At 46.6% G+C, this 21393-nt stretch overlaps 2 protein-coding genes and 1 long non-coding RNA gene across 3 annotated transcripts; 1 reads left to right on the forward strand and 2 right to left on the reverse strand.

The window, feature by feature from the left end:
* Positions 1 to 4787: 4787 nt before the first annotated feature.
* On the reverse strand, positions 4788 to 8998 carry HOXC8 (homeobox C8). Its single transcript, XM_040539387.1, has 2 exons — positions 8290 to 8998; positions 4788 to 6383 (listed from the first exon to the last, which is right to left on the reverse strand). Exons 1-2 carry the CDS (start codon positions 8723 to 8725, stop codon positions 6091 to 6093), a joined length of 729 nt encoding a protein of 242 aa, XP_040395321.1. The 5' UTR covers positions 8726 to 8998; the 3' UTR covers positions 4788 to 6090.
* Positions 6310 to 11766, forward strand: LOC121061073. The gene is made up of 4 exons (XR_005814967.1): positions 6310 to 6351; positions 9353 to 9418; positions 9989 to 10104; positions 10215 to 11766. It is a non-coding gene; the product is annotated as an uncharacterized LOC121061073 (long non-coding RNA).
* A 3449-nt stretch (positions 11767 to 15215) lies between these two features.
* Positions 15216 to 18458, reverse strand: HOXC9 (homeobox C9). Its single transcript, XM_040539388.1, has 2 exons — positions 17788 to 18458; positions 15216 to 16083 (listed from the first exon to the last, which is right to left on the reverse strand). Exons 1-2 carry the CDS (start codon positions 18323 to 18325, stop codon positions 15839 to 15841), a joined length of 783 nt encoding a protein of 260 aa, XP_040395322.1. The 5' UTR covers positions 18326 to 18458; the 3' UTR covers positions 15216 to 15838.
* Between the last annotated feature and the right edge of the window lie 2935 nt (positions 18459 to 21393).

The following is a 21393-nucleotide window of genomic DNA, read 5'->3' on the forward strand; positions in this document are numbered from 1 at the left end:
AATATTAGGATTTTTTTTTCCTCTTCGGCCCCCCTCCTTCACTGCCCCCCCCCCCCCCCCCCCCTTTTTTTGTCTTTTAAGCGACCGCGTTAATATCGGGGAGGTTTCTTTCTCTCTCTCTCTTTTTTTTTTTTTTTTAGACTCGGTTTAATTTGCTGGTTATTAGCTGCTCGGGTTAATTCTCAGCATTTTAACTAAGGAGATCTGGCCTTCAGCACAGAGTCTCCGTGCTGGTAATTAATAAGGGGGGGGTAAATAGGAAAAAAAAATCGAGGAAGAGAGGCAGCGGAGATAGAAATGGAGTACGCTGCCTTTAAAATTTGAATGAATTAAATGATGACGGTATGTTAATTATAAAGGCACGGAATTAAACATGAAGAACAAGACGCTCGAGGAAAAAAAAAAGAGCACAGAAAATGGCCATTCCCGACAGCCCCGCCGGGGTCCCTGCGGGACCATCCCTGCTCTTTCACCCAAGGGTGTGTCCGCTGGAAAAAAAAACCTTCCCAGGGCGCAGAACTGTGGGGTCCCCCCGGCCCCGACCCCAACCCTCGGGGCGAGCCCGGAGCTGCCCGAATCCCACCCAAAACTTGAGCCCGAGGCGCGGTATTGACCCCGAAACTCTTGCCTGCTCCCTTCTAAATTTCCTAAACCCACCCAGCGTTATGATTTGCTGGAGGGATATCTACATACGTGTTTTTAAATCATTTAAAGCCTTCCCCATCCTTTTTTTTTTTCCCTCCTCCAGCCTCCAGCCTTTTGTTTTATCGCGCCATGGTGTCGGGGATGCGACGGTTTATAAAAGGCGGAATTATTTGGGGGCCCTTTGATTTTATTTTATTTTATTTTTTTAGTTTTATTCTTTCAGGCGAGGGCTCCGTGTAGAGGCTGGGAAATATTGATCTGGGGGGCGAGCGACATTTTTGAGCCGTGTAGAGGCCTGCTTTGGAGGCACGTCGCGAACCACAAGTTGTGTAAATAGGAGACCGCAAAGCCCAGCCTGCTCAGATGCTCCAAAGCGAGGAGCCGCAGAGCTTTCTGACGCTCTTCTCCTTACCCTAAGACGGACAGAAATACATCCCCCAGCCCCCCCCCCCCCCCCCCCCCCCCCCCACCTTCCAATGCCAAATTTTAGCACCCAGGGCCAAGCAATCCCATGCTCGGGGAAGTCTAGCACATTTTGTCGCAACAGCTTTTCCTCCCCAATTTCCCCCTGCGCCTGCACATTCCCAGCGACAGCACAATTCTGCAGGTATTTCTCCTTTCGGCGCCTTAATTTATTTTTAATTGAGAGGGGGAAAAAAGGGGAGGGGAGGGAGGGGGGGGGTCTCCCTCCCTGCCCCTTTCATTTATTTATTTTTTCTCCCCCTGGCTGGATGCGTGTCTGTCTGCCCAAACAACACAAAGGTTGTAATACAACCGGATGGAAGGGAAATTACTTTATTCACTTTACAAACCACCAATAAATTTTATAACAGGTAGTTAAAAGTTACGAGGGGGGAAACTACGACCACAACAGCTTCCAGAGCACAATGGAGACCCCATTTTCCAGAGAGTAGACAAGATAATAAATTCCATAATGTGAACAGGAAATTTTATCCTTGCAGGCAGAAAGTAACCTGTGCACACATTTCCTCGGCAGCATTTCGGGCGATCACTTGGCTCTTTGCATCAGCCCCGTCTATAAAACCGCCTCCCCTCTCCCTTTCTTGGGTCCTGTATTAGCAAGGCTATTTTCGGGGCGGAGGATAAAAGAGTCCGGCATTTGGGGGGGGACAGAGGGGGGGGGGAAGTCTGGGAGGCAAAAATAGGACGAGCTGGAAATGGGGCAGAATCGCCGTTTCTTCCCAAGTCTGGCTCGCAAACTTTCCCCCCTCCTCCGCCCCGCTCCCCGGCGCATTTTCCTTGCCACCCTCCTTCCTCGCTGCAATCCGCGCAAGAAAAAAATTTAATGCCCGAGAAATTCGTTGTCTCTAAAATATAATCTGTGCCCATTTTCGAGTATAAAATCTAAACGAATTTTTTCGCCTAATGGATGCATTATCACACAGCGGCTGCTGTGATTAGAATAATAAATTAAGGCAAAATAAGCAATATGCTCAAACTCAGCTTTTCAAGGAATTATATTTTTCACAAATCACAAATGGAGATCCGAAGGAAATTTGATTGGCTAATAAAAAGCGTGGAATAGGACGATATTTCTTACTTCAGGCGGGTAGATGAGTCTAATTTCAGTAATACCGAAGCTATGATCATTTCTGAATAAGCCACTTTGTGGAGAGCGAATCTTCTTTCAAATTACTTTACCCCATAAAATGGTCTCTTCTCTTTTTCTCTTGAAATGATGGAGTGATTACAGAAATAACTGGATGTCATCTGAAGATGCGACTCGGTTGTGTTGACTACAGAACATAAACATTTACCCCAAAACTAACTGCTGCGGCTGTAGTTTCAATAATTTAACTCCAGCCCCTTTTGATAGATAAATGTCATTCCGTAGTATTCGTTCATATAAAACTACTTAGATTTGTGGATTTAAATATGATGGATGGAGTGCGGATACAGCTTCTTCTTTTTTTTATTATTATTTTTAAACACTTTGATAAGTTTTCTCTCTCCTTTCCCCCTCGTTGGGAGCAATGTGGGTATTTTCTATGCGAAGGCTTTATCGCGATTTTTTTTTAAGTAACATAGAAGATTTTTTTTTCTCACTGAGTTTTTTTATCGCTCGAATGAATGAGCACAGATACATCCTATGATAGCAAGCGGAGGGAGAAAAAATCCCTTGTTGTAAACGCTGGATAAATATCCCCCAAGAAGAAAGCTCTGTTAGAATAAACCACTCTGTTTTATGACTAATAAAACTGCTTACCTTACGTGCCTGCCCTCGACATGGAAAAGTCTAGAATAAACCTTATTGGTGTTTTTATGCATTTCTTGGGAGATTAACGCCCGTTAACGAGGACATTACAGGCTCTGCGATGGAGGGGAAATATGCCTGTGATTGTATTAGGTGCAATTCGGAGCGTGCACACACCGGAGCTGCACACACGCATCCCTTTGGCGTTGCACACACACGCACACGCGTGCACACGCGTACAGGGGCTGCAGTGGCTCAGCCCCATCCCCGGGCAGGATCCGACCCCGCTGATGCGGCTTTCGGTGCCTTTCCCCCCCTCGTCCACCCCCCGCCCCATTTGCGCTGGCATTGCAGGGGCGTCCGTGCTGCATGCCATGGAATTACGGGGAGAAAAGGGGGGAAAAAGTGGGTGTGGGGGAACCCACCCGAGTCCCTTTTTGCTGTGCGCCGCACAACTTGGCTATTTCTCCTTTTCCAGCCCTCCTGGGCAGAGTCCAGCAATTTCAAGCACTGAGGCATTTAAATCCTTTAAGCTTGGAGGGGTTTGGGTTAAGAATGTCTGAAGCCCACAGACGATCCTCCAGACATAGTTCAGTACATCAGGCTGCATTTGAGGAGCCTTGTGTTTTCTTATCTGCAATATCTGGGTAAACATCCCGTCTACTTCTGCATCCCTGGGCTCTATATGATGTAGTCCATTTATCAACAAGAAAAGAAAGAAAGAAAGAAAGAAAGAAAGAAAGAAAGAAAGAAAGAAAGAAAGAAAGAAAGAAAAAAATACAGATAGACCCGTTTTTACAGATCAATAGACCTCGTTCAACGAAATGAGGCTGGTGCTAAAGGAAATATTTATAAAGTTCACCTTCTACCCGAGAACTACCAGAGAGACCTGAAGGCATCACCGCCAGGTTTTGCCGAAAAACAGAAAAAAAAGAGAGAGAGAGAAAAATAGAAAAGAAAAAAAAAGAATGATAATAATTAAAATTGTATTAATAATGCTAATACTAGTGGTAGTAGTGGTAATAGTAGTAGTAATGTAGTAATAGTAGCAGTACTAAAATAAAGGATAGGTTAAGCTGGGGATGGTCTCCGTGGGTAAGGAGGTATGGCTTTGGGGGATGAAAGGGGCTCAGATTTTGCGTCTGGGAAAAGAAGGAAAGAAGTGAATAAACTGCTTGCTCGCCAACTTCATTTTTTGGCGTCTCTCGCCAGCTTTTCCTATAGGGAAATGCGTTGCCACACAGCCCCTGCCTGGTGCCCAGACCTCTAAAGCCCGTCTGATTGCACACCTAATGCCTGCCCAACCTCGCCAACATTCGCCAACGACCGCCTGCGAGCACCGAATTGCCCCACGTCTGGGAGGAAAACTGCGTCCCCTGCCCTGCTGGCACCGCCCGGGCACGGGGGGACCGGGCAGGAGCGGGGGGCTGCACTTCCCCACCTCCCAAATGCCATTTCCCAGCTGGGAGAAGCAAAACCCCCTTGCACACGCTTCACGCCCCCCCAAACACACACCATTCCCCCTCAAAACCAGCTTTTCCCACGGCGAAGGAAGACTTAGCACCGCAGTCATTGCAACATCTCGGTTTTTATTCTTTTTTTTTTTTTTTTTTTTTTTTTTTTTTTTTTTTTGCAGTCCTACAGCTTCAGCCAGACAGCATTCCCGGCATTATTCCCGATTTTCGCGCAGCAGAGGCAGGAGGATGGATCCTGCTGCGCCCCCGCAGTGCTGCCCGCGCCAGATGCGCCCATTGCCTCGCAAGTTACCACCGGGGCTGGGGGCTGAAGGGTGCCAGGAGGGGCTGGGGCACGAAATATCCCCCAGAGCCTCCTCCTCGCCCATCACAGCACGTCCCAAATAAAGACATAGCAGGCAACGCAGTCCTTTTAAAATCTTTTATTATTATTATTATTATAATTATTATTATTTACGTAATGTCTCACGTATACAATACAAATCCACGGTGTCCAGATTTTTTTTTTTTTCTGGCTGAAATTGCTACATTCAGAGGTTGAACACGCAGAACTATGCTTTTACATAAAACAAATGACGATTTTTTTGTTTCGAGCATGTTGCATTAACAGATAAGTCAAGACAAATAGATAACTATACATTCAGTGCAATTTAGTTCTACACTACTTTATAAGCACAATAAAATAATACAATACTGTGCGTTCTCAACTAGGCAGTTTCAGTTGTTGGGATTTTTTTTTTTATTTTTTTTCAAGAAAATAAGCAGCAACAAACGACAATAAAACCGCATTACAAATACTTTCAAAGCATGACTCCTTCTATAGGTAGTGATAAAGTACAATACAAGGTGGTTTTTTTTATTATTTTTTATTATTATTTTATGCTACTTAGTAGCTTGCATCAGGGCAGAAACACAGCTCTCTCTCTCTTAAATAAATTCTGAGCAAGTAAAATTTAGGATATGTAAGCCCCATGTTGATAATAGATCTGATAATTATTGCAGGTTTTCCCTTTAGGTAGTACATGAAGAATTTCGAGTGCTCACACAGCCAGAGGGTAAACAGCGCCTATAGAAATGAAGGGGGGGGGGGATTTTGGCCTATCTTAGGGAAAAAGGCATTTTTTTATATACAGCCAGAGCCCGCTGGAAGTGGTGCGGGTGTCTGCGGGCGCTCCCAGGTAGGGTCGCCCGTCCTTATCCCGTCCTTATCTCGCAGGGACTGCAGGAGCGGCCCCTAATACGGAGCGGATAAATGGCTTGGGGGAAAGAAGCTCTGCCCAACCAACCCCAACCCGAACAGGCTGAGGAAGCTGGAAGCACCCTCGCACTTCCCCTGGGGGCAAAACCAAGCGAAAAAGGCAAAGTCAAAGCTGTTCAAATAAATACATCTCCTGCACCCATCGCTGGGTGCAGCGAGGCAGGGGGAGCAGGGGCGAGCAGTGACATTTGCTTCCAGGCTTGCTTTGGGCTGCTGGGTGGGGGTTGCTTGGCTTTGCTGGATCATTTTTTTTCCCCTGCTGTTGCAGTCAAGCCAACTATGTATTTATTGAACTAAAAACGCAGCTATTTAAAAAAAAAAAAGGAGGGGAAAAAAAGTAGGGGAAGTTTCTATGACAATAAAAAAGGCTACAACTGTTTGACAGGTAGTTACTGCTGTGTGAGCCTCTCCATTCTATACTCTATAAAAGCAAATGACCGTCGTAAACATCTCGATTTATCATCTGCCATAAAACGAGACTTCAAGGGGCTGAGAAATCAGTCCTTGCTTTCTTCTTTTTCCTCCTCTTCTTTTTCCTCTTCTTCATTCCCTTCTTCTTCCGTTTTCTCCTCGTCCCTGGCCCCTGGCAGCTTATCTTTGTTGTTTTCTTTTTTCCACTTCATCCTCCTGTTCTGGAACCAGATCTTCACTTGTCTCTCGGTCAGTCCCAGGGCGTGAGAGACCTCAATCCGCCGCTTCCGTGTCAAATACGGGTTGAAGAGGAACTCCTTTTCTAACTCCAGGGTCTGGTACCGGCTGTAAGTTTGTCTGCCGCTGCGTCTTCCGGGAGCTGTAGGACACACAAAAAAAATAACTTCGTGGCTCTCCCCCATCGGAGGCTGCGCTATTCCCTCCCCCGGCCCCCCTCGCCTGGATTTTCCTAGAGAATCTGCTGCCCCCCTCCCCCCAAAAAAAAGCCCCCCTTCAGCCTTTTTGCATACTGAAGGCACTCCGAGAAAGTCGCTGGGTTATTAAGGTTAATAATCATATCGCTGCTATGGGGGCTGCTAACGTTAGCTGGCTGTCCCTCCCTGGCTCTTTCTGGGGAATATTCAGCTCTGGCTGCTTTTGGATGGGTGTGGGGACGTGGCTGTCAAGCTCATTCACAAAAGAGATGTTTCCAGTTTCCCAAAAGGTGATTCTGTATGGTGAGTCGTGCTGGCCAGCTCAATTAAAAAAGGAAAAAAAAAAAACATTTTTTTTCTATGAAGGCTGCATTGTTCACCGTGAAATCCTCCCAGCCTTTCTCCTTCTCCTCCCATTCTCCCGTTCATTTTTTTTCCTTTCTTTTTCTTTCCTTATTATTATTATTATTATTATTTTCCAAAATGTCCACCTCTGTTTTCCTTTTCCAAATCTTGTTCCCAAAATACAGGCTCAGGGTCCTGTTGTTTGATAATATTTACGCCCTGAGAATTAGGATTTTCCATTAAACTCCCTACGCCTGTCCTCTCGGTTATGTATGTCTCTAAAGCACACACATACAGAGATGGATATGTGCCTGTGCAAACACAGAGATTGCATTTAAAACAACTCGAGGTGGACATTTGTAGCAATAGTCAAAAAGAAAGAAAGAGGACGTAGGTATGTGCAGCTGAGCCCCTGCACTTCCTTCTGCAAAGCCCTTTCTTAATGAGAAAAACAATGCATTTGCAAAAAAAAAAAAAAATATATGCTTCAGCTTGAAATGATTGCATCCTTGAGACTACCTCTAGGTCAAAGCTTAGATAAATATCATGTTTTCCTCTGCGTCTATCTCCCAGCCTCTCTGGGCCACATCCTCTCTACATTAGCCAGAGCTCCTTCCTATTTCTTTTCTTTCTCTTTTCTTCTTTCTTTTTCAATTTTCTAGGCGTAGGGAGCTAGGGGAGAAACTTTGGTGCTCTGATTGTCCTTAAAATTAACACTAACCTTCACATGTTTTGAATTAACAAGGCTTCTAGACAACCTTGGTCCTTAGGTGGGGGAAACTTGTACTTTGAAGTATTTAGGTTTCTGTGCAATTATCTGGACTTCACATGAGCAAAGTTCCATTCAGCCCAAATTATTTTGAATTTCCCACCCCCTTCTTTAACCCAGGACAGTATAATGTTCTCCTCCACCCCACCCCACAGCTCTGAGCTAAGTTTCCTTTTCTGCTTAAACTTTTATCTCTAGGCTTTAAGAAACAGATGTAAAGTATTAGTAATACTTATACAAGTTCCCACCTTTCAGGCTTCGTCTCCAAGCGGTTATGAAAGGCTATATGACATTTTAAAGAGCAGTGTATTATCAACATGCAAATAACCTCGTGGGAGCTGTATCTTATTGCCTATCCTCAAGGCAAGCAATAAAAAACAAGTTTTACTTTATTGTGATTTAAGCCTTTTGCAGGGAATCACCTTGCTGGCTCTCTAGTAACTGCTGTCTTGTTTGCTTTCAAAGGTCTTCCTAAAAAGAAGAAACATTAGCACAAAACTGCTCATTCCTTTCATATTTTACATCTACGCCTCTTATATTCATATATATATGTATGCATATGTGTGTACGTGCGTGTGTATATATATATATATACATATGTTTGTGCTTGTATATGCATACATACATATATAGATAGACAGACAGACAGACAGACAGAGGGGAGGGAGAGAGAGAGGGAGAGAAAGAGAGAAAAAATAAAGGAAAACATTTAAGGAGGAGGAAAAAAAGGTCCTAACCGTGAGGTCTCATCCATGGGAACATGAGACTGGGAGACGAATTTTGATTTAAATGCCCTTGTCCCTCGCTAGAGTTACTGTTGGAAGACGATTTACAGTCAGGATATTGTACAACAGTCGTCTCTTGCTGAGCACCATAAAGCGATTGCCTCGGTAGAGCTTCATATCCATAGAATTTAGAAGCGTCTCCGTGACACGCCAAGGCGCATGGGTTTTGCTGGTATCCAGAGTTGGAGATGCTCGAGGTTCCGTGGTGGAAAAACTCTTGGACGTGGTGTGAAGGGTGCTGGAAGGTGGGAGCAGTAGTGCCCGGACCATACACGAGAGCATGGCTCCTGCTAACACTTTGTGGAAATCTGCAGTCGTAGTAAGTTGGCTCCAGCGATTCACCGCCTTTGTACTTGGAAAAGAGAGGATTTACAAAGTAGGAACTCATGACCCTCGCATGCAAAAAAAAAAAAAAAAAAAAAAAAAAAAAATGAAAAAAAGTAAAAAAAAAAAAAATAAGGCGTTAATTCTAGATTAGTGCGAGATTGTCCCTGGACTGTCTCAAGTCCTGCTTTTTAGTGGCTTTTTTTTTTTTTTTAATGCGATCTCAAAGGCGTTTCATGGTGCCTCTGTGTGTCTGTACGGTTGGTTCTCGGTGCTCTTGACTTCTCTTGTAATCTGTCGGTAGGTAGAGCTCTCTCTCTCAATTTCTCTGTAACTCTGCTCCTTCCCTTTAACACCACAGGCAAATTCCTCAAAATCCCGGTGGTGTGGCTTTTTTTTTTTTTTTTTCCTCCTCTCTCTCCCCTCACACGCGATATGTACACATCACTCCGCCACACTGAGACAGGCTGCGAGGGAAATGACAGCGATTTGGGGGCGCTCGGGGGGGTTTGTTGGGGGGGGGGGGGGAAGGGGTGAAGGAAAGGTGGTGTGTGCCGGGGGGGGGGGCACGCACAGAGCCCTCCTTCTGGGGGGGGGGCACCCACACCTATCGAGTGGAGGAGGGTGAGGAAAGGTGCGCATTAATATCCACACCCCCCCTTTATTTTATTTTTTTATTTTTTTTTCCCAGCAGCAGCCTCTTCACTGATGGCAGCAAATACATGCGCTGGGAGGTCAGCCTAGGTAACCTCAACAGGTAAAGGGAGCCCAAGCAGCCCCCCCTTGCCCTCCCCATCACCCCCCACTCCCTCCCCACCCCCCCACCCCCCCCCAAAAAAAAAAAATCGGGGTGAGCTTCTGCAAGGGCTCAGCCCCCCCCTCCGTGGGGTCGCCCGCTTGCAAGGGGGGGCTGGAAGGGGCTAGGGGGGTGCCCCCCTGTTGTTGTTGTTGTCATTGTGTTGGGGTTGGGGGGGGCTGTGAGGGAGGGTTACCTCTGTGGGGCTGGTCCCACCTAGAGGGGGGAGTAAAGGAGGGTGAGGGGGTGCTTGGAGGCGCAGAGCCCAGATCCCCCCCCCTTTTTTATCCCCTTTTTTTGGTTGGTTTTGCTTTTTTCCCCCCTTTTTTGGTGGGATGTGTGTGTTGTTGTTATTGTGGTGATGGTGGTTGGAAGATTGGAATCAAACAAGCAAACAAAAGCAAAAAGGCAGCGAGCGGGTGAGGGAAGCTTCTCCTTATTGATTGGCTGCTTCTTGCTGTCCTTCTTTTAAGAAAATAAAGGCAGAAAATTATGGGGAGTTATTTTTTTTTTTTCGTGCTTCCTTTCGAGCCAACCACTGAAAATCCACGGCTGGAAATAACAGGGAAGCGTCCTTCCAAGGGAATAAAGTAGACCATTGCTTAAAGAGAGCTACTTTGGAAGAAAGAGGAAAAGTGAGACAGAAAGTATTTGCTCCCTTTTGTGCATGTACCAGGGGGCTTCGCCTGTAAAAAAAAAAATAACCATCGGCATTTTTGTTCGCTCTTGCACATTGGGATTTTTCCGTCGTTGGCAGTGGTGTTGGCGTGCCCCTCTCCCAGACTTTTTGCACCGTGAGTGACCACTCGCTGCAACATTTCAGTTCGGACACTTCATTTTACGACTGCACGAAGGAACTCAGCTCATTAAAAAATCACCTCAAATCACCGGGATTCGCCTTAATTTTTCAAGGCGTGGGTAGGGGAGTGGGGGGGAGACACTTCGCAAAGGAATATTTTCCGTAGAGTCCCGAGCCGCCAAAAATATCCACCCCACGTCTGTAAATGACATAGTGTTATACCAGTCCCCGTGTTTCCTTCAAAAGTCTACAGCCCTTTAAATGTTTCCCTCATGTTCCTCCACAAAAAGCAGCCTAATTATTTTCAGAAGAGACCTGGGGAACTCTGGCCGATTTCAAGTGTGGAGGGAGAAAATCCCACCTCAGCTGCGCTTGCAGAGGTGATTTTAGGTGTTTTTCTTCTCAGCAAAGGTCACATTCTCGATTTTTTTGAGGCACGGGGTGGCTCAACCCTCTGGTGAGACAGAAACTGAATTTTTTAGCAGCTCCTTTCCCAAGAAGAGGAAAAGGCACAGTAGCTGCTCAGTCCATCTTTATTAGATTTTCAGAAATAGGGGGTGTATTTTTCCCTTCAGAAGGGCTACATGTGTTGGGTTTTTCCTCCCCGTATGCAGACAATGAGCTGTGCAGAACAGTGATTTTTCCATCGCCTATTGTGAAAATACTTTTAAAAAACAAGCTGCGTTAGTTGTGAAGAAATAGTCTCCATACCCGAATAATCTCAAGGACGGCACAATGACCATATTCATTTTGCCAGCACGCACCCACCTTCGTCCTCCCTTCCCCAGGTTGCCCATTCCCTAGAGAAACCCCCCAAAACAGAAGAAAAGGGCAGCTAGGGACAGAGGCTCCTTAATTAACAGCTAATAGTCGAGATAACTATTTTCCTCCTCTAATCAATAGCATTTCTATTTTTAAAATCCCAGTGCCTGCCCATGCAATAAACGCTGCTGTGCAAATAGAAGGATGGGAAAGCACAAAAAAAAAGTTGTCAGATATGGGCATTTCGGGCTGCTATCGGGAAGAAATGCTGCATTTTTCAAACCTTTATCCCCGGACGCAGTAAGCAAAGGTGCACCGAGTATTTCAACAGCCGGAATCATACCTAGGCTGGGAAATAAATGTTTGCCTTCAGTGACTGTGAAAGAAAGGATCCCCCCCACCTTTACAGATTTCATGAAATAAGATATATGCGATTGCCTACTTCATTTTAAAGGAAATATCTTGACATTTAGTGTCTGGGGAAAGTGCTGCTCTTTGTCTCTACTGTTTTGGCTGTGTTTGGAGGTGTGGATGGGTGTGGGGTAATGTGCCTTGCGGGTGCATGCGCTTCACTCTGGCGTTAGCGGTGCGGCTGTATTGTACTTTTAGGTGCTTCATTGTACACTCCCGGAGTTTATTTTATGCACACCCCCCCCCCCCCCGCCCTGACCTTCACTGGAAGATGTCATTCCCTCCTTCCCCACCCCAAAAAGGAAGAGGCTTTGGAGAGATACGTGACGTGAGTCAATAAAGGAGAAAAAAAAAATAATAAAAAAACACGCTTGGATATAGGCAATTTCTCTGCAAGCATTTTTATGTATTTATGCGCTCCCCGCGCCGTCAGATGTCAGCCCTGAACGCTGCTCCGCGTTAAAATATACATATATATATAGGGAAAAAAAAAAAAAGCAATTTATATTTTTCTCAGCGCGGTGCAAAGCGGAGGGAGGGGGTGGTGATGAAGCCAGGCGGCCCCGTGCCCCCCCTTCCTTTTCTTCCATCCCTCCCCAGCCGGACCCTGCGCGGGGCCGCTCCGCGGGCGCGGGGGAGCCGCGGGTGCGGGGCGCGCTCCCCGCGGCGCGCAGCCCCGCGCTAAGATTGGGCAACAGCGCCATCTCGCGGCCGCCGTGGGGCGCAGCGCCCCGGGCGGTTTGGGGGGGCCCCTGCAGACCCCCGAAGGTCCCCGGGCTCTGCGTTTTAACTGACCCCCCCTTCACCTCCTCCTATTTCCCCCGGGGGGGCGAACGGAGCCTCCAGCAGCGCAGCGCGGCGGCAGGGAGCACTATATAAACACAAGGATTTTTTTTTCGGGGAGGGGGGGGAAGACTGTTTTCCTTCCCCCCCCCCCCCAGTCTTTCACCCATTAAAAAAAAAAAAAAAAAAAAAGCAGCACAATGTGTGTACACACGCACGCAGGGCCAAACAAACCCACCAGATGTGCCACCCGCCCCCCTGCCCCCCCCGCAGCCTCCCCGCTTTTATCAGTTTTGGCTTGGGGTTGGGGTTTTATTTTATTTTTTTACCTCCCCTCGTCCGAGGGGGTCTGTTGTTTGTAGCTTGTAGACAAAACATTCCAATAATCCGGTTTCAAAGAGAAGAGCACCCACCTTATTTAAACCATAAAGCAATTAAAGCCAGACGTCTAGCCAGATCTAGGGTCCTGTTTTGTTCGCTCCTATTCAGCCCCGCATAGCAGTGAGACAAACAGAGTTGTAAAAGTGGCATTTTTTTGGCTGCGGAAATGTACCTATGGACAGCTGTAGGGTCCTGTCGGTTTTGTGTGCCTTACAAAAGGGCAGATTTGAAACCCGGCACACACAAACCACACACGCACCCGACACCCCGAGGACCTTATAGACACGCACATATATTAAACATACATATTTCTATCTCCGTGAGCACGGGCTGAGCCATAAGCACATCTTTACCTCTCTCCCTGGGCAGAAATACATGTGCATGTTCACCAGCGCAGGCACACAATAGCTGTATCAGTATGCGTCTGCACACACGCGCCATATGTCAAAGAATGCCGAAATTGGAGCATTTTGATGCATTAATCCGGGGAAAGGCTGGCCACGAGCTGTGCTGCTCGGTGATGGCCGGTTGCTGTTTTTTTTTTCTTTCCTTTTTTTTTTTTTTTTTAAATCTTATTATTATTATTTATTTTAAACCACACTGGGGTTTTTTTCTCCACTGGAGGAGGCGAGGGCTGCGGTGGCGGAGAAATTCAATGGCTGAGCTGCACCAGCGCAGCCTCCCAGCAGGGCCAAATGGCATTTTATAACTGGTGCAACCCTGCACCGGGGGGTGAGGATACCGGGGGCCTTGCACATGAACTAAAACTGCGGCAGGATTTTAACCCAACCCAACCCACCACCAACAAAAGAAAGCCCCGGCAGCAGCTCGGTGCAGACAAAGGGGCATCTCCTCCGCTGCCCGTCGGCTCTAATGGGACCGGAGGCTGAGCGGAGGCTGCGGCAGGGAGGAAGAGGCTGGGGAGGGAGGGGAGGGCTGGGGGAGGGAGGGAGCAGGCTGTGGTCTCACTGGAAATGAGATCCGTTTGAATGAAAGGGGGCCAAAATGAACTTCCATACATCATGTCTTTTCAACATCGCTAAACACTCCTGACAAGCCCCTCCAGAGAGCCGGGTCCGAAACTGCCTCCAAAGTCCTGTCCAAATGATGATTGGGATTTTCTCTTAATTAATAACAATAAAACGGAGAGATTTCTCTCCTCTCGCCAAGAGGAGGTGGGCGAGCAGCTTCTCAAACCTGCAAGATTTCATCCGTTATTCGAGCCGGGATGAAAGCAGACAGAGAAGCAGACGGGAGGGAAAATAATATTAATAATAACAATAATAATAAAAATAACAATAATAAAAATGAATTGAGACGAGGTAGAAAGATCCCCCCCTCCTTTTTTTCTTTTTTTTTTTTTTTTTAGGTCCATAAATCTTCACTCTGCTAAAATGTTTTCTAACCTGACCATTTCATTGCGCTCGTTAAGGTTTTCCAAACAGACCTAGCACAAAACTGGGATTGTAAAAGGGCTTTTAGCTTCCCTTGCTCCAGGGATGGCTCCGCTGATAGACCGCGGTGTGCCTGTCCCCCGCCGGTGACAAAAATAGAGCCCGCTTTAAAAGCGAGGACACAAATCAGGGAAGAGAAAAAAACCTCCAAATGCTTAAGCAAGAAATATTAAAGAGCAATATTTTATGAGATCAGCAGAAGTAATCGCTTCCAGATTTTTTTATTTCGGAGGAACTGGTACGAGGGCGACAAACGTATCTTGCTCGCCTGATCTGGTTTTGATTAGAAAGATTAAAACGCTGCTCCACTCATTTCATTAAAGAAAGGGACCTATAACAAGTTTTTATGATTAAACATCCCTCGCTGCTCATTTTTTATACAATCTCTTGCCTCTTGTTTCTCATTCAGCAGCCTGGAAAGCGCCCAGAGAAGGAGCCATTGATAAATCCCGGCTCTAGCGCGCTGTGGGCAGCGTTTTCTCGCCTCTGCACAAGCCCCTGCAGCTCCAGAAAGCCCCGACCCACTTCGCCCTGGCAGGACGGTGGGGTTTGACCTTTCCGCAGCCAACAGCCTCCCCCCTTTTTTTTTTTTTATTTCCTCCCCGTGTAGGGCCAAGGGAGGGAAATCTGCCTTTTTGTCTTTTAGCCCGAAAAATCGCAGAGTGCCGCATCGCCACCACGCATTGCTTTATTCCCCTGCTCTTTCTTTCCCGCAGCTTCTCTCCACCCGAGCCTTTTTTTTTTTTTAATCCTTTTTTTTTTTTTTTTTCTTTTTTTCCCCTTCCTCCTGGGCAGCTCCGGCTGTCTTGCGAGGAGCAGCACTTCCAGCAGTGCTCCAAGTTTTGGCAACCCATCGGTATCGCAGAAGCTCCCCCTGAGCGGATGGCAGAGAGCGGATGCCTTTGCCAGCTCCTCTATTCCCAGCATCCATATTTAGGCTTTTTACATATACTTCGATTGCCTGGGGTCATAAATTAGTACAATTAATTATCCCAATCTAAAAATTGATGGCACATATAACCCTTACCTCAGCGCCTTTTATTATGGTACTGTGAAATATAAAAGTGCTGGGGAAGGAAGCAGAAAGCTCCGCTCTCCTCTGCCTGCGGGGGATGCCCGGGTCCACCCCGCCGAGGCTGCGGCACCGGCACCGGCAAAGCCCCGGGGCTGCTCCTCTGCAGAGGGCTCTGAATAAAGACACCTCCATGATGAGATTTTTTTTCTTTTTTTTTTTTTTTTTCTCCGTGACGTTAGGTATATTTACATAGAGCTGCTCTACAATAGCGAACATAACAATATTACAGAACGGTTCTGAGACGAGAATAAAATACACAAATAAGTACAGCAGAAACGTTCAACACCATGACAGAACATCATTGAGCCATATTCCCTTCAGTCTCTTTTCTCTGTTTCCTCTCTTTTGTACAAAATATTCACTCACGAGCTCACGGAATTAAAAAATAAAAATACTGGATCAGTTTAACTTATGAAATAAAATACTAAAAAAAAAAAAATTCAAGTACTTCTTGTGTTTGTTTTCTGAGGAGGACAAAACAAAAAAATGAGGAAGAAGAAAGGAAGAGAAAACAACCCCCCCCAACATCTTTCTTTTATTTAGTTGCATTTTAGAAAAGACTCGTGTCCCAAAACGCTTGCTGTGTTTGCCTATAATGCTAAACATTCATCCGCACATTCAAAGTCAGAAACATTTCAACCCCCAAAAACAGCCTCTTTTTTTTTTTTTTTTTTTTTTTTCCACCCTCGATTCTCATTGACTGGACTTTGCCAACTTTATTGCTGTTCTTTATCGGTTTTTTCTTTATTCATTTTCTTCATTTTCATTCGCCTGTTCTGAAACCAGATTTTGACTTGGCGTTCAGTGAGATTAAGGACTCTGGCTACTTCGTACCTCCGGTCCCGTGTAAGGTACATATTGAATAAAAACTCTTTTTCCAGTTCCAGGGTCTGATACTTTGTGTAAGGACATCTTTTCTTCCTCGTGGAGCGCGCATGAATCCAATTTGCGACGGGATTGTCTGAGAAAGAAGATATTTTTTTTTTTTTTGGAAAAAGAAATCAATGTATACAGCTGCCTTTCTTCCCTCCCCCCCTCCACGTCCTGGCGTGTCCATAGAAAGAAACCTGTTTAATTAGCAGATCTTACCTAAATATTTTAAGTGACCTTCAGAAGAGTTTAATCTGTTTATTTTGGAGGGGTCATTTCCTTTTCTTTTGCTGCTGTTCTCACATAAAAGTTTCAGTAAATAAAACTGTAGCAATGGGTTTAAAATAATAATTATCCACATGACTGCTACTAGCAGTAATCTAAGAACATAGTCATAAAAAGTCAAAATTCCCACCATTTCATAGGCCCATAAACTCTTTTTACAACCTCAGCTCTCCAATACTTTCCCTCGAAGATTTCACAGACCTGGAAAGTCCAGTTTATTTTTGTAATATCTTAAGATGACACTCGAGGTGCCCCCCTGGCTCCCAGAAGTAGCTTTTTCCTAGCCTTTAGGACCTCGCACAGCCCCACTCGGCTGGGCAGGGAGAGCGGTGCTCGCCTCCTTCGCTCTCTCCCCGTTTTAGGGAGCTCCCTGGCAGCCAAAAGGCAGGCGTTCGCCCCCTGATTCCTCGCCTGATTTTTATCACGAGGGTGCCTGGCACCGGCCCGCATGTAATAAATAGAGGTGTGAGATAGGCAGCGAGATACAGAGCCACAAAGGTGCTCCCAGCTGCTGCCACCCAGCTCAACACTCGAAAAACGCCTTTCGAGCCCAAAGTTAGGCCAGGAGGTGCAGCCTGCACATGGTGCACCCCGGGCCCCCCCTGCTAGCCCCACGGCTGGGGCTGAGCCCAGCTCCAGCGGGGGTTTTGCAGCAGTTTTGAGGCAGACCGGGTCCCCGCTTGCAGTCTGGAGGTGCGGGTGGTGCTGGTGGTTACCTGACCCCGCTGCTGCCCCCCCCTCCCCGTGTTCAAGGTTTCGTGGTGCTTGTTTTTTTTTCCCTCCCTCTCTCACTTGGGCTGCAGAAGATGTTTCTTCAAGTGTATGGTCCAATGTCCTGCGCTCGCTGCCTTTTGCCCCCAGCTGCCTGCGCGCACTCAGCTCTTGCCTTCCCCATCCCAATTTTCCTCCTCGCTCCTTCTCCCCCCGGCCCCCCCGCCCAGGGTACCCACCTTTTCCTTTATTCCCACGTGCTGGGATATTTTAGGAACAATTGCACGGGTGCAGCTCCTCTTGATTTTTCAAACAGATAAAGAGACACCTCTGCATTTATTCAGAGAGCCTCCTTTCCCCTCCCAAACCCTCACAGCAACACGTTCACTTCCAGCCAGCAGGGAGATAGCTGCAGCTCGTCCTCCTTCTTTGAAAGTGGAAATATTTGAAAGCAAAGAGGGTTCTCCCCCTGCCTAGCCCCCTCGCACACGCACTCCCTGCCTTGCATTTCCTTCCTTTTTTTTTTTTTTTTTTTTTTTTTTAATTCCCCCCAGTGGAAGGTGATGAATATTTGATCAAAGCAGCCAACAGCCCCCCTGCAAAAATAGCCTAAACAGCCCAAAACAAAGTACAGATATTCGCTCTCAGGCTCTGCTAGGCGGACTCTCTCAAACCCCCAGATCTTCCTGCATATCTGGAGTTTTAGGGTCGGGCTCTCTAAGGTAATTTCATTTTATTGAGTACGGTCCTGGAAGCTGTAATGCCTCCCCGGTTGTAAACAAGAATGACTTCGACTTACTAGGGTCTAATTCGTGCTTTTCTTCTTTGTGTTTGCTGGAAGCGATGGCTTCGGACTCCGGGGAAGGAATTGTCTGCGCTGCTCTGTCTCTCAGCTCCCCGGGAGCCGCGTACATGTAGTCCGGGTAGCCGCGGCCGTCCGCGGGGCCGCATTCTGCCCTCCGCCCGGGGAAGGCGTCGGGTTTGAGGCCGTAGGGGCGGCCGCCGGGTGCGAAGGCCGGGAAGGAGACGGCCCCGGCGAGGGGCTCCAGCCAAGTCCGCATGTACCTGGGCTCGGCCCCCACGGGCGCCTGGGGGGCGTACGGGTGGTAGCCCACGGACGACTGGGAGTGCACGGGAGCCCAGGAGGTTGTAAAAACGGCCGGCTTGGGGGCGAAACTGCAGGAAGGAAAGTCGGCACAGTCCGGGACTAATCCTGAAGGTCTGGCAGCAGCCGGGTGGGAGGCAGTGGTGGGGAACCTGGAGGCCAAGAGCTCTTCGTTTTCATGGCTTATCAAGGAGTCTACATAGTAGTTGCTTATGGGGCCAGAAGCCGACATGGTTCCCCCTCTTTTACATTCATAAGATTATTGTATGAACTGTATGTGTACTTTTTATCTTCTCATAGAACAATCAGGGCAGGTAATTATTTTTTCAGCCTTTCCCAGTTTGCCATTGGCTGCCCGCCCTCACGTGATTGTATTTACCCAAAAATATAGCGTGGATCAATCCGCAGGTCTTTTTTTAATAGCGCCTATGCGACCTGGCTTTTGCTAAAAGCGCTGGAAATAACGCGGAGCGGGGGAGGCGGGAGGCGGCTCCGCGGGGGCCGGGGGCTGCCCTGCCCGAGCCGGGCACGGCGACCCCAGGGCTGAGGAAGGTGGAAGGTAACCGGGGAAGGTAGCGCAGGAACTATTTCTTGACGTAATTTGTCTCTGTCCTTCGATTCTGCAGCTCCCAGGCTAGGCTGGCTACGTGAAAATTGAATATCTCGGGTGGCGAGGGGAGCGGGGCGAAGTGGGCTTAGAGTTGGGCTCCCCACCGCACTTCGCCAAAGGACCGTGGGGGGAGAGGCTTCTAGGCACAAACGGAGCTTTTGTCATCTTTTTTTTTTTTTTTTTTTTTTTTTTTTTCCAGCGATGTCTAAACCGTCAGCCTGCCTAACAGCTGAGAAATCTGGGGGGCACAGGCACATCCATTCCTGCTTTGCAAAATAAGTGTCTTCCGGAGGAAAACCAAAATGTGTAGATGTGAGGAGCACCTTTGAAAAGAGGAAGGGAAAATAATAACACCACCACCACCACTTAAAAAAAAAAAAAAAAAAAAAAAAAAAGGGAAAGAGCTTTTGCAGTGAAAGGCTGCATTATTCGGCAAGTAGTCGTGGATGTTTTTATGTCCTTCAATAAAATTTTTACGAGGATCATTTGATTGTTCATAAATGTGTCGTTCATTAAATAAAACTGTAAGGCTGACTTTCAGCTATAAGGCGTAACTGAGGATGGGAACGCTTTTGCGTATTAGGAGTGAGAAACAATGTGTGGTTGGCACATGATTGTTCTGATTTTTGTTTTTTTTTAAACGCGTGGAAACTTTTCTTTTTGCACCAAATCGATTGAAGAAGTTGGGAGCGTTAAAAAATCCGTGATACCCTGCCTGCATTTTGAGAGAATAACCTTTCCTTTGTAAGAAAAGACAGGTAGGTAAATAGCTCACGCCCATTGGAGTCTGAAAGAATGGAGTTAGGCTATTTCTCTGGAAAGAAAGAAAGAAAGAAAAAAGATACCTAACCAAAAATAACCTCTCTTTTTTTTTTTTTTTTTCAAGAAACCAAACAAGAAAATAATAATCTGGATTGTCTAGGCTCTCCAGGGCTATTCATCACCTCGGGTTTTATAGGGCTGGGGTGACATGGTGGGGAGAGAGGAAAATGGTCAAAATTTGCAAGAACAAGAAAAAGTCTGGGCTCAGAAAGCGGTGGTGGTTCCTCCTAGGGAGAGACAGGCAGGCAGGAAGGCACAGGGGGTGGGCAGTGTGTCTCCAGTGATGCAGCGTTCACCAGTGACACACGCTCTGTACAGTCTGTGCAGGTCCCATGAACACACATGACAGAATTGTATTCTTTTTTTTTTTTTTTTTTTTCTCAGCAACTTGCATGGGAAATTCGAGCATTAGGAGAAAAGGGATTAAAGCAGATCCGGGCACAAACAGGCAAGAAGGCGTGATGCTGTGAGGAGAGCCCCCAGACCCTCCAAAGTTACATGCCTCAGCTGAGCCAAGATAAAATCCTGCACCTTAATTCGAGTAAAAAGCTGCAGCAGGCTGCCCTTGCAGCTGCTAGAAATAAGATTTCCCTCTCAGAAAATAGGGAAGGCTTTAAAAGAAAAATATGGGGGGGGGGGGGGGGGATGTTTGTGAAGGGATTCAAGGTTTTCCAAATTCGAAGGGAAGAGACATCAACTCGGTCACCCACAGAATTTATTCCTCGTTCCGTTTTAAGTCCCCTGCTTTATGTGAGCCCTTAAAGGGAAATATTCCTGCAGGAGCAGAATGTCTTCTTTGGCCTTTATCGAGACCAATTTATCTGTCAATCACAATCCTCCAATGACGGTTATTTTTATGTTCACGAGAAAAAAAAAATATGGTCATCATTCTTTTATCTATTCCCATTTTAAAAATACTTACTGTGCAAGGCTGCTAATATACTGGGAGGTGACATGTGCAGGGGAAAAAGCAGCTTGGCTTTTCTACTTTGGTGGAATATTCTAAAGAAAATCCTTACAAAAGAAGGGTTGTCTGCAGACGTATATGCAGAAGGGGAGAGAGAGAAAGAAAAAGAGGCAGAGAGAGAAGGAGGGAGAGAGAAAGGGACTGAGCGTGCAGAGGGAGAGAAGCACCGAAAAGCAGAGGCAGTGGGGACGTTTTCCAGAGGAAAAATATGTCAGAATATACCACAGACGAACCACAAAACGAGCAGAAATTACCCAAGCAACAGAGTTATAATGAGGAGCAGCAGTTTTTGTAACCTTAATGCAAGCAGACAAGGTCACTAAATTAGTCGTGGATGGTGCATTTTGGTATTACACAAAGGCAAACATATCTTGCAAAGATTTCTTTTATTTACACGGAAACCTCCAGCACATAGAATTATTCACTCCCCATATTGTGGGATCTACAAAAAAAATCATAGCGCTTGTAATACAAACCCCTTCCATTCAGAGCCTGCTCGTCTCTGAGAATTAAGCTGTACAAAGCAGAGATGGAGACACTTCACCTTAAAGCAAACTAAAGACACGGCTCAAGACAACGTTTTCTCCCCGGTTAGCTGCAGAATCCCAAAACACGATGTGAACCCACATGAAATATTCTCCTTTCACGCTTATCTCGACATGAAACCATCCCCATGGATGAATGCAAAGTTACGTGAATAAAGTCCACTCAGAGTGCAGGGCAAAGAAAGCAAGATCCTGAGATATTCTTCTTTTAAGTAGTAGTGGCTCCAAGCAAACATCCACACAGGAATTAAAACACGCCTTGCTATTGAATTCAGCAGCTACAAGGTTATCTCGCATCTTTTATGCACGCTCCAGCTAGACTCTTATGCCTCCACAAAAGCTTCGATACTTGTTTA

This window comes from Cygnus olor, chromosome 29, assembly GCF_009769625.2.
Source record: "Cygnus olor isolate bCygOlo1 chromosome 29, bCygOlo1.pri.v2, whole genome shotgun sequence".
Taxonomy (NCBI): Eukaryota; Metazoa; Chordata; class Aves; order Anseriformes; family Anatidae; genus Cygnus; species Cygnus olor.

What these genes read in the sequence shown, in the direction of transcription:
- HOXC9 (XM_040539388.1), bottom strand. Translation starts at nt 18,325, where the DNA reads ATGTCGGCTTCTGGCCCCATAAGCAACTACTATGTAGACTCCTTGATA. An exon ending in AAAGCACGAATTAGACCCTA is followed by an intron (nt 16,084 to 17,787) that starts GTAAGTCGAAGT and finishes CTTCTTTCTCAG; the next exon opens with ACAATCCCGTCGCAAATTGG.
- HOXC8 (XM_040539387.1), bottom strand. Translation starts at nt 8,725, where the DNA reads ATGAGTTCCTACTTTGTAAATCCTCTCTTTTCCAAGTACAAAGGCGGT. An exon ending in CCCATGGATGAGACCTCACG is followed by an intron (nt 6,384 to 8,289) that starts GTTAGGACCTTT and finishes TGTGTCCTACAG; the next exon opens with CTCCCGGAAGACGCAGCGGC.